At 46.6% G+C, this 12,087-nt stretch overlaps 1 protein-coding gene across 2 annotated transcripts; it reads right to left on the bottom strand.

The window, feature by feature from the left end:
* Positions 1-1,408: 1,408 nt before the first annotated feature.
* txndc16 (thioredoxin domain containing 16) lies at positions 1,409-11,726 on the bottom strand. Of its 2 annotated transcripts, none has more exons than XM_062447235.1 (19): positions 11,225-11,726; positions 11,016-11,098; positions 10,598-10,671; positions 10,386-10,460; positions 9,839-9,960; positions 9,452-9,542; positions 8,801-8,957; positions 8,413-8,579; positions 8,034-8,094; positions 7,766-7,895; positions 7,380-7,526; positions 7,141-7,200; positions 6,856-7,030; positions 6,510-6,646; positions 6,312-6,396; positions 5,707-5,845; positions 4,907-5,088; positions 4,270-4,460; positions 1,409-1,930 (listed from the first exon to the last, which is right to left on the bottom strand). In XM_062447235.1, exons 1-19 carry the CDS (start codon positions 11,379-11,381, stop codon positions 1,713-1,715), a joined length of 2,451 nt encoding a protein of 816 aa, XP_062303219.1. In that variant the 5' UTR covers positions 11,382-11,726; the 3' UTR covers positions 1,409-1,712. The 2 variants fall into 2 exon arrangements, with proteins under 2 accessions (XP_062303219.1, XP_062303220.1); XM_062447236.1 differs by having other exon boundaries at positions 9,839-9,955; positions 11,225-11,725.
* Between the last annotated feature and the right edge of the window lie 361 nt (positions 11,727-12,087).

Genomic DNA, 12,087 nt, shown 5'->3' with positions numbered 1-12,087 from the left:
GAAACACACCAAACCAGGCTGTTACTTTCATAATATAATCATTTCACATGGGCTTTGAAATGATGCCTTCCGAGTGTATATCTGATATTAAATGCAGTATAGGCGGATGGACTGTCTATGTGGTTTAAATCTATGTTTAAATCTCAAAGAAAAAAATTCTTCCAACTTTAAAGCTCAGAGCTAGGCAAGCCCATGCGCTGACTTCACATATCCAATCCAAGAATGAGCAAGTGTGTGTGCGAAACCTGGCAACGCGGCTTTTCTTCAGGCCGACCAAAACCTCTCCTACTGCCAGCGTCTCCTCCGGGTCTCGCGGAACCTACCAGAAGATTTGAATTTGGGTTGTATAGAGCCAACAGAGACACTCAAATCAAACGTTGCTTCTCTCACGGGCGAAAAATAGAAAAAGATTTTCATTGTTCTCAGAATTTGGTTACTGCAATAACAACTTCACAGTTTCATAGATTCCAGATTTTAAAAGGAGGTTAAAAGAACGTTTACCGAAATAAAGGATACGGGCCGATTGTTGGAACGCTGATAAAACGGAGGTTCTCAGTGAAGCATAGTCTGGGCACAGTTTCAGTAAAGGCTGTCTTTCTTCCATCTTGAAAAAGCAGATTCCATTAGCTTTAGTGCCGAGGCCCAGTTCATTAGAGGATGCGTTGGTGTGGCCATAGGAGGCCGGAGAAACGTGTCACTGGAGGCAGGCAGCTATGGCTCACCTTGGCTCCCTGCCTGAATATGAAGCAGCCTCGCTGACAGAGCCCAAAACACTGTCAGGAAACAGGCAGTCAATCTCATCTAATCTACGATATTGCCGTCATATCTCATCCAGGCTTATCCATTCTAGTTCTGCCTTTAAAATGCACCGGTAGATTAATGAGTTTTTCCCCTTTGGTACATTTGCACAACATGAAGATCCTTGTCTTGTGTGTTTAGCTAGCAGAAGTGCTGACAGAGTTGAATAGTTTTTAAAGCAAGAGGTATTTTGTACAAATCCCACAAGTTTATCCAGGTTGTTGGCTTTGGTCTTAAACCTCTCAAACTCTGCCTGCGTAACTTCACAGAACAAGTCTCAAAGATGCGGCTGAGATTTTCATTTATCTGTTCTGAATCAGTGATGCACATTCCGTCGTGGCCCAATTTTCATATGACGGTGATTAACTTTAACAATGTAAGTAATGAAATGCACAGGTTACTTTCCGGTACGTAATTGGCAAGAGCCTTACGTGTGTTTTCCACAAAGCAGGCATTCTGGAATGGAAGGAAGATGATGGGAAAAACTGAAAGCGGATAATCAGAGAAACCGCAGACTCCATGGGGAACCAATGACACCACTATTACGCCGCACTCAAGAGAACTCAGAACATTAATAATTCAGATCTCCAGACAAAACGTGAAACAAAAGCCCAGTAGCACAAATGCATCCATTTCAAATGACAGTAATGTCGATACAGCATAAATACAGGAGTACATTTACAACAGCTAATACAAAAATATAAATATCAATAAGTACAAAAGTATAAAACAGAACAATATTGACCCAGGGTAGTGTACGTCATAGCACATAGCAACATTCACATGGTAGAATATCCAGAGGCATCACAATATAAGTCACAGCATGCCAAGACAGAAAAGCAGACATCTGTATGCAACAGCTTCCATGTTCGAGAGGATCTATTTTGTCTTTTGGGAATGCCACAGTTAGCGCCTCACAGTTCAGAATGCTGATGAGGCTTAGAAGATCCGGTCGAAGCCGCCTGTGCTTGTCTGTCACCGCTATCATTCCTTCTCTTCTTCCTCTCCTCCCTCGGCCGTGTTTTGGTCTTGTGGCTCCTCTGGGAGGCATAGCCTGGCACTTCCTGGTCCATGACGGACAGGAAGTCGTAGAACTGTACAGCAGGTTCCCACTTGTCGTCGCCTACCACTCCTTAACAGGCGAACAAGAGGAACAGAAAGAGAAACAGAGACAGTTAGACCTGATATGAATATTCATCTCTGGAAGAAAAAACACCCGGTTTGGAAGATTCCGGATATACGTATATTTGCAATATTTCATACACTGTATGTGTAATAAGCAACTGGAAAACCAAGGAGTAACTGGAAAACCAAGCCTGTGCAAAGAAACATTGGTGGAAAAGATGACCCTCCATGAAAATTGTCAGGAATGTCCTGGTAATCGAGGGCTGTGTGGTGTTGAGTGGGGTTGAATTTAGGCAGTGGCCATCCCTGAGTCGCACCCTGAGGTCAAAAGGTAGCATGAGCTTTATCTCGCTCTGTCATTAGAGTCTTCAGAGCTGGCAGGCCAAGGACGCTGAAACTCTCCAGGCTGTAATGACGACATTTATTATTACAGACCTACAGGATGAAATGGCAGGATTTAGCAGACTAGGCCAGTACAGACTGCAGCATAGAACTCCTCTGACCCTCTCACCCGTTTTTTTCAAATAAACACATTTTTATTCTAGGCTTTTCATACATGCACATAACACTGGTCGTCAGCTACAATTGACTGAATTACCGGACTTCGAGGGTATCTTTTGATACTGCCATCTTAATAAATCAGAATCCATTTGTATCCAGATCAATTTCATACATCAAGGAAACGAAGGTAACCGAGATTGTGATGCAATACTTTCCACCTCACTCCCTCCTGTTGAAAGTGGAACACAAGGGGAGAAACGCAAGCCAAAACTCCACTCTCCTGTCCAATAAGACCTGCCGCTATACTGGACCAATCAGGAAAGTAGCTGTAAATGTCATTGTGCTAAGCCCTGGCTAATGGGGACTGGGCCGTCTGAAGAGGCTGGTGGTGTGTGTTTCTGTCAGGATGACCATGAAAGGACTCCTCTGCCATATGAAGCGAATGGGTGTGAGGCATTTGGCAGACACGCTGTTTGGTTTGTCAGAAGAGATCTTCAGAAGGTTGCTGGTTCGATCCCCGGCTCTGCAAAATGACATTGTGTCCTTGGGCAAGGCACTTCACCCTACTTGCCTCGGGGGAGAATGTCCCTGTACTTACTGTAAGTCGCTCTGGATAAGAGCGTCTGCTAAATAACTAAATGTAAATGTTTGTTGTGAGGATGTGTGGGCAGTCGAAAGAAACTACTACACAGCGGTTCCAAGTTAACGCATCTGATTGGCCAACTACAAGTGAACTATTTTTGTCTAAGACTTTCGATTCCTCTTTCAGACATGTACAGTATCTTTATGAAAAAGCAAGCATACCCCTTATGGAGAGATATGACCGCAACTTGACTCCACTCTGATTCATATCCTTTTAGTTTATGAACACAGTCCATCAAAACTTTTCAACTACGTGTAATGATTCTTAGATGTAGATGAAGATGGGGAAATCCCTCCAGAACTTTCCAGTTAAGTAAAAAAAGATGGTCACGCACACACACTTTGGTACACAGATACAAAACATCCATGCTATTAAAAGGTAATAAATCAACCAAAAGAATCAGTCAGACACACACACACAGTCGGACACACACACACACGTACATGAGAAGTGTAAAGTGGATAGAGATGGCTACTTCTGTTGCTGTGTGAGAGAAAGACAGTCCCAAGTCTCTCTTCCTCCTCCAGACACACGGAAGAGACCGTCTCGTCATCAGGGGACATGCTCACAGACTGTGTGTGTGTTTTGGAGAGAGACCAGTGGGACTGTGTGTTGACACTCAAGATTTGTCACACATTGTCACTCGCACAAGCGAATCCGCAGAGACTCGGCTGTGAGTGCGGTATTAAAAAGTGGGGAACTGGAGGTGGTGATGATCTCATGGATAGCGATGGGTGGATTCTAACACATAAACAGAGACAGAAGGGGCCTGTGTTCTGGCATGAGGGGGGTGATGATGTCAGCACTGTTGACAGAGAGCGGGGACACAATAGAGAAGGGGGGGGGGGGCGCAGGAGGGGGGTGGGGGCGAGGGCTTTAAGATCTTAACTTCCTGCTTCATTGACAAAGCCCCAGCAATAAAGTGCACAGAAAGCACATCAACACAAAATAAACTGAACCCTCGCTTTGGCAGTCCCTGTAGTAGGATAAAGTGAGCTGTGCTCCATTAAACTGATGAGATTGGAAACCCAGACACGGAGGGCTAAGCCTGCCCCCTAGAGGCCACAGCTACCAGGTGCAGTAAAATAAGAATCAGTGGGTTTGTTCATCCTGGGATCACTAAAATAATTATAACTTAATATAACGACTCTAGATGTGTTTATGACCGATCGAAGGGTTATCTTTAGCCCACCCCTGCTCACCTGCTGGTGGTTCATTGCCATCCTTAGCACTCTGCAGCCACCGCAGGACGTGCTGTACCATGATGGGCCTGTCGGGGGGGTAGTGGAACACCTCTCCTCCTGAGGGCAGAAGGGACAGGACCAGGGCAGGAAGTGGGGGAAGGGAGCCCAGGTAGTCCTCCAGGACTACTTTACCAGCAGGGGTCCGGCCGCTGGAACACACACACACACAACACCATCAGTGAACATCTTCTCACGTCCTTTTTCTACCCTTCAAGGAATCCCAACGTGGTCTCGTCCTCACTGCAGAGCCCGACAGTCCTTCCCGACGGGAGAGTGTGAGTGAGTGTGTGGATGTCAGGGTCGTCATGACGCTCCCATCCGCCTGACTGGGTGAAACCTGACGCTGTGATGAAAAAGGACTTACATTTAGCAGACGCTCTTATCCAGAGCGACTTACAGTAAGTACAGGGACATTCCCCCAGAGGCAAGTAGGGTGAAGTGCCTTGCCCAAGGACACAGCGTCATTTTTTGGGGGGGAATGACGGGGAATCGAACCGGAAACCTTCTGATTACTAGCCCGATTTGCTAACCGCTCAGCCATCTGACTCCCTGTGTGACTTGAGTGAAGGAGGATGAGGAGGGCTGAAGCACGTACAGGTGTATCCAGGCAGGCAGGTAAGGGGCGAGCCGACCAGTCTCCAGCAGGGCCCTCATCTCCTCCAGCGCCCCCTCGCTCTCTCTCCTCCCCTGCTCATCCTCCTCCTCCCCCACAAACAGCAGCAGCAGCGGCCTGCCCAGCGCCAGGTACGGAGGGAGGTTCTCCACAGTCAGCTCAGGCTGCGAGTGAAGGAGGGGAAGACGGAAGGAGAGACAGAGAAAGGAGAGAGAGGGCGAGAGAGAGGGCGAGAGAGTCGGAACAGATGAGGAGAGAGAGGGATGGGAGACATATGGTAGTCAACATAATCATTGCTAAAAAAAACTGAGTTTACAAGCAGTTTCCGGAAGGTTCGTGTCCCTGGACCTACAAGAAAGACATCTGGTAGCATTTTATAAAGCAACGCTCACTGTCAAACAGACTCCTCTCAAAGTTACAGCTTAAAAACATTGTCCGGAATTTTCTAACCGAATGAGTCTGATGCTCCTGACTTAAGTGACAAATGGGGACCCTCTGACCTTTACAGTTCTAAACAAATAGGACTCAAACACATTAAACATGATTTACTGCAAGTCCACATTTAGAGACAACGCGATGCTCGCATGACTGCAAGTTCAAGTACAGTAAATATTTACAAAACTGTCAGTTACTGCTAAGAGGATCCTTTGTGTAGTCTAACTGCAAAGCCAATGTCAAGAAGGTGCCATGTGCAGTGCCAAGAAAATAAGTTAAGTAGAATGGAAGCAATACATCTTAGAGGTTACATTAACACGCGCGCGCGCACACACACACACACTTACAAATGGCTCCAGCAGGGCCTTCTGGATGTGTGAGGTCAGGTCCTGGGCAGTGGAAGGGTGGAGGGTGTGGGCGTGTGGGTGGGTTTGGGGACCTCGTGACACAAGCATGGCGGGAAGCTCTACCTCGTGCTCTGCCGCCCTGGAACACAGAACACATTTAGTCATTTAGCAGACGCTCTTATCCAGAGCGACTTACAATAAGTACAGGGACATTCTCCCCGAGGCAAGTAGGGTGAAGTGCCTTGTCCAAGGACACAACGTCATTTTGCACGGCCGGGAATCGAACCAACAACCTTCTGATTACTAGCCCGACTCCCTAACCGCCTAATGGCGTTAATGTTTAACCGTTAACCCTTTGTGCTGTGGACGACAGAAGAGAAGAACCAGAAGAGGGCAGGGGTGGTGTGGGGAGTCAGGTGGCTGAGCGGTGAGGGAGTCGGACTAGTAATCCGAAGGTTGCCAGTTCGATTCCCGGTCATGCCAACTGAGGTTGTGTCCTTGGGCAAGGCACTTCAGCCTACTTGCCTCGGGGGAATGTCCCTGTACTTACTGTAAGTCGCTCTGGATAAGAGCGTCTGCTAAATGACTAAATGTAAATGGTGTACCATGTTTCAGCCTGCCTGCCTGTCAGCAGGGCTAGCAGGGTCTCTCCCCTCAGGGCCCTGGAGGCCTCCTGGAACACAGACACCCCTGGGGAACAAAGATGGAGCCAGGAGTCATCTTCAGGTGCACAAAGACTCAGACATTCATTCTTTCTCTTTTTTTCCTCTCTCTCTCTCTCTCTTTCTAACTGAGTGACAGACCGGTGTCTGCGTCTGAGCTGAACAAGCCCAGGACCCTGGCAGGGGCGAGGCCTGGGCGGCGGGGGTGCAGGTGGGCGTCCAGGAACGACCTCGCCTCCTCAACAGAGGACAGGAGGACAGGGGAAGGGACTCGGCTCCTGGGAAAACACATGTACACGCGCACACACGCACACACGCGTCAAGACACTTAATTAAAATGATGGTCCATTTAACTCTGTATGCATCTGCCAATTTCACAGTTTCCGCCTCGATTTAGAGTGCAGTTACATAAAGACAAGCTGGCGAGCGACGCTTCACCAGGGTTTCAGTGTGAAGGTGTGGGTAGAGTTTTAGTGTCTGGACTCACAGCATGATGAAGGTGTACAGGCTCTTACTACCCAGCATGCCCCTGTACGGCTGGGCAGGGGACCCCGGATGGTACAGGCTGACGGTCGGGAAAAAGGTGATCAGCTGAGCACTGCACACGTTCGTCCACTCCCCACAATCCACCGCGGCCATTTCTACGTCGCTGACCTCATCGTCTAAACAAACAACACGCAGCAGGTTGGGACTAAAGGTCGACATATTTAGAGAGAGAAAGTAGTGTTTATACAGGCTTCTTTCTCCTAACAGTTGTGTTGGTCTTAATCACCTTCCAGGGTCTCTGCAACCTCTAGAAAGGAGGGAATGAAAGCCACGGACACAGCGTCCCCTGGTGGAGATATAAAGTAAAAACGAAAGAAAAGAGTTGTGCTCTTTGAAAAAGAATCTCAAGTAAAAAACCCACGAGGCATATCAAATAAATGAATATTTAGACTGTATAAAGCCATTCACAGTTGATGCTTTCTAGCAGAGTGTAGCAAATGAGAGTGTAGCAAAAAAGGGTCTTACATTTGACATAAAACAGCACCACAGTGTGGCGATTGTCTGCCACTGCACTGTGGAAGGTGTCAGCGGTGAGTTCTGTTACGGCCTCCATGTCCAGGGTCTGACCTCTGTTCCTGTACACAGACTCTGCCACTTCGTCATCCAGCAGGTCTGATCAAACACACCAGTTATTAACCTGTTCCGATGCTATCCCACACCAAACAAACATCCTCCTTTGGTTCCTTTTAAAAGTGTTTATAATTAATCCAAAGGGATTAGACAGGGGTGAAAAATAGAATCACGGTTGCACCACATTAGCATGCGATTAACCTTGGGCATTTACTCCTGCCTCCGCATTGAGAAGACATTCAAAATATTCATGGCGCTGACAAGAGTTCTCGACTGCGTACCAAGAGAAGTCCAACTTTGCTCCTCTTCCTCCTCCTCCTCTTCGTCATGCTCATCTGGATTGGCGTCTACTCTGAACAGGTCGATGACCTCCTCCAGGTTGTTCAGTGTGAGGTAAATGACCTCCGACCCCTTGTAAGTCATGACACAAACCAAACTGAAGAAATCAATCAAAAGGAAGGAGACCGACATAAAACAAAACAGGAATAATAATACTGAAGGGAACAACAACATGCTTTGAAGGGCAATTGTGATATTGTTAATACTCACCTCTCCAGTTAGTTTGTATGCAGCATTGTATTCAGGTGTAGTTTTAACATCTGGGCTTTCCCTGTAGCAGATGAACAGCTGATTAAATGCCTGTGTGATACAGCTGTATAACCAACAAATTGGTCTAATGTTCCACCTAGAGTGTTGACACGGTTGTTTAACATATTTACATTTAGTCATTTAGCAGACGCTCTTATCCAGAGCAACTTACAGTAAGTACAGGGACATTCCCCCCGAGGCAAGTAGGTTGAAGTGGACACAACGTCATTTGACACGGCCAGGAATCGAACCGGCAACCTTCTGATTAATAGCCCGATTCCATAACCGCTCAGCCATCTGACCTCACCAAAGATACATATAAAGAACAACTGGCGCTTACCTGTGAATGAGAACCAGGCCCACCCGGCCTCTCAGCCTCCAGGCTAGAGTTTGAGCCGTGACCCGGTCCAGGGCCAAGGTGTGGCGCTGGGAGAAGAGGAAGAGCAGGGGTACCTGGAGGTGGCTGTGGATCACCTTCACCTGGGAAGGGTCCTCTGAAGACTCGGTCTGACGGGGAGAGGAATCAAAAAAGACCCTCTCAATAATCTCTCATTTGGCCGTTTAAGATTTCCTTGATGCCAATGAGCAGGCCTAGACAGTGTCAGCGATTGAGGCGGAGGGGCCTAGGTTTAAAACACAAAGTACAGAAAACATGTCCTGGGGCCCAGCTTAACCCAATCACTCTGGTCTAAATCCTAGGATGTCGGCTGGATGTTCGGAGCCCTCACCACAAGCGGCGCCTCCATCAGCTGTAGGAAAGCGTAGATGTGGAGGGTGGTGAGGGCTCTGGTCAGAGCCGTGTGTGGGCAGGGCTCCATGAGCCTCGTCAGCCCCTTGCAGTGGAGGAACCACAGGCCCGCGGCCAGAGACGCTGGCTCCTTCACTCTGGAGAGAGAGGGACGGTACGAAGAGAGAGACAGGTCAAGTCCACGCAGCACAAAGACGAGACGTGAGTATCCATCTGTCTTATCAAATGGCATGCGAGTCAGGTGGCTGAGTGGTTAGGGAAGCGAGCTAGTAATCTGAAGGTTGCCAGTTCGATTCCCGGCCGTGCCAAATGACGTTGTGTCCTTGGGCAAGGCACTTCACCCTACTTGCCTTGGGGGGAATGTCCCTGTACTTACTGTAAGTCGCTCTGGATAAGAGCATCTGCTAAATGACTAAATGTAAATGTAACTAGAGACTTCACATCACACACAAATACAGTTCATCGCAAAGACTTCCTATGGGAGGAGATCTTGTTTGAAATGGACTCAACCTTCCTGTACTACACCCCCCCTATCCATCATCAGTGTTATCTTGGGCCTTGGCAGATGCAGCCTGTTGTGTTGTTATGGGCTTGAGCTCAGCTTCGGCCTGGGGAGGTTAGAAACACTGACCCCATGTGCTCCAGGACTGGACCTCCGGTCGTGAGCACAAACTGGTACTTGGCTCCGTACACGAATGCCGTCTCCATCAGCGCCCGATGCTCTGAGTAGGATGACATGACGAAGGAGAAACTTGTGAACAGCATGAGTCAGACCCCAGTCCAGGCAGTCTTGCCAAGGTCAGGCTACATTAAAAACACATCACTGAGAAAACCAAGACTAGAGGAAGGATGTGCAGAATGCTCATTAAATGTTGTACTGTCGAATGTTAACATGTTTTTACTTCATGATCATTACACTCAACGTGTTTAACAAATTCTGTATTAACTCTATTTCATTTCAATTATATTTCATTGCTTTGCTTCTTTTTCCTAAAATGATGTTTTGATGGTAGCCTACCTGGTAGGCCCAGAACTTGGACGTGACCCAGCACAACGTCCAACCTGCCCTTGGCTGCTCTCTCCACCGCCAGTAGCTCCGCCACGGTGTGCACATACCTCACCTCATCAAACAACACTGTGCTGGACGGGAGATCACAAAAACATCACAACTAGCAACGTGACGGAATAAAGTTGCAAACGGCTTTTTACATTCAATACAGAAGTCAATTTAACTTGAGCCTCCGTTTGTAAACGTTTGTCATTCTGACATTTCGTTCTGAAAAGGGATTCGGATAACATGGTGCAAATGACTCAAAGGAATTGACTGCACCTCGGTTAGCAAATCATCGCGATCGTCAGTGAGGCTGAAAGGTTACAGACCCGAGTCATATCTACCGTCTTCTCTCAAGATGCGTTCAAGTCAGCGAATTGTCTCGATTAGCATTCATCATTTGACTGTCTTATCTGTAATGACGAGACTCAACTGAACAATGACTCTGCAAAAGTTGATCGGCGTCAGTTTGAGTGCTGATTAGAGGATAAACTGAAATGCGAGAGAAACTTACAAGAGTACGTGAGAGACGATGGCATGAACGTCAAAGACGGTGTCTGTGTCGAAGCTCTTCAGGAGTTCAGTGCCTCTGGGATGAGTGCAAGGACACGTATTACATATTAATTTATTTGTGGCCTGAAGTGCATGCTGTAGTTCTACAGCAGATGGGTTCCAACGGGATGTTTTAATAAATGGGAGATGTCCACTCTATCCCTATGCACGTACCTGAATAGATAGGCTTTCTTCATTATCTTGTCACCTGTGCAGTATTTTGCAACATGCTCTTTGCTACAATTCACCTGCAGACATGTATAGAATTGAATTACAAACTAATTATATAACACAAAGATTCTTTAGCTGAACACTACACACCGCGTCTTGATATAGTACTGGGTTATAATGAATCTAGAGCTGTGAGATGAAAATCTAATTGTACTGTTGTCAATTCTGCTGTAGCCCAGTGTACAGATTATTAAAATGGTGCTTTTTTTTCGTTAATGGATTCTGCAGGCTATTGAATAAGTGGCCGAGGTAATTAAAAAACAAAAATAACTGCTTCTCCCTGGGTGTCCATTGGTGTCTAGCTAATAGCTAGTGAATCTATGACTCAACATGGCCCGGGGATAACGATTACTTTGGTTACCTTAGCAACTGAAATACCATAATCTTCCAGTACTTCCGCCGACATCTCCAGTTGGTCAAGAAAGAGCACTAAGGTGGGGCTGACTGGAAAAGGGGGTTTGATTTAATGTCTACATCCCAATTAAGTAACCGAGAACTAGACTTAGTATTCAGCATGTTATTATTATCAAGAAAGTGATTATTAAGCAACATCGAATTAACTAGTCTTACCTTGGTGTCCAAAGTACACAAAGAACGTCTTTCCAGAATGCATTTTTTCAGTCAAGTGTTCAGCAGTGTGCTCAAATAATTTGGAAACATTTGCTGTTGTGCATTGGCCAACATTTGCACATAACCAAAGCATGACTAAAAATATGAACAGTGGCATGCTTTAAAAAAAGAAACGCACGTTACAGCTTGGAAGCTAAACACTGTCAGTTTCGTGGTTTAGATTTTCACTGGGCCAGATAGGCTACTGCTGGGAAGCCAGAGGCTTGAGACAAACAGCACAAACTAAATTGATTATAGCATTCAATAGTGACGCTCGCTCGCTTGACGTGGAAAAAATGCCTCGCCGGGCTTACCTCTACATAGGATTCACATGAATGAACGAAATATATATTCAAATAATCTATTACGAAAATGCAAAAGTAAGGTAGGCACGGACCACTGACTAACAAATTTGTTATGCTCTACATTTTCTTCCTGTCTTTTCGCTACACGTGCCTAAACAAGCCAATCAGATGATTCTATTCAAATAAGGGGTTTGCATCCAATCCCATGTGTAAATGGGATGATACCCTTGCATCTGACATCATCATTAACCATTCACAAAGAAGACATTTGGAGGCTGGGCGGTTAACTGGCCAATGACTGAGTACTCAGAAGAAACGGGGCGGGGAAATAAATCTACATGAGTCTTTATGATTGAAACTATCTACCATGTTGGCTCCCAAGGACAACATCTCAGTTGCAAACGTGCAGAAAACGGAACCAAGATGGCGTAACACTATGACAGATGCCCAGTAGAGTTTCATTGGTCAGGAGGCGGGTCCTAAGAGCAGCTTTAACCAGCTGATCGCTCTCTGCATCAC

This window comes from Osmerus eperlanus, chromosome 21 (genome assembly GCF_963692335.1).
Source record: "Osmerus eperlanus chromosome 21, fOsmEpe2.1, whole genome shotgun sequence".
In the NCBI taxonomy this organism is placed as follows: Eukaryota; Metazoa; Chordata; class Actinopteri; order Osmeriformes; family Osmeridae; genus Osmerus; species Osmerus eperlanus.
The sequence above is the reverse complement of the archived record's forward strand: the minus strand, read 5'-3'. Positions and strand labels throughout refer to the sequence as shown.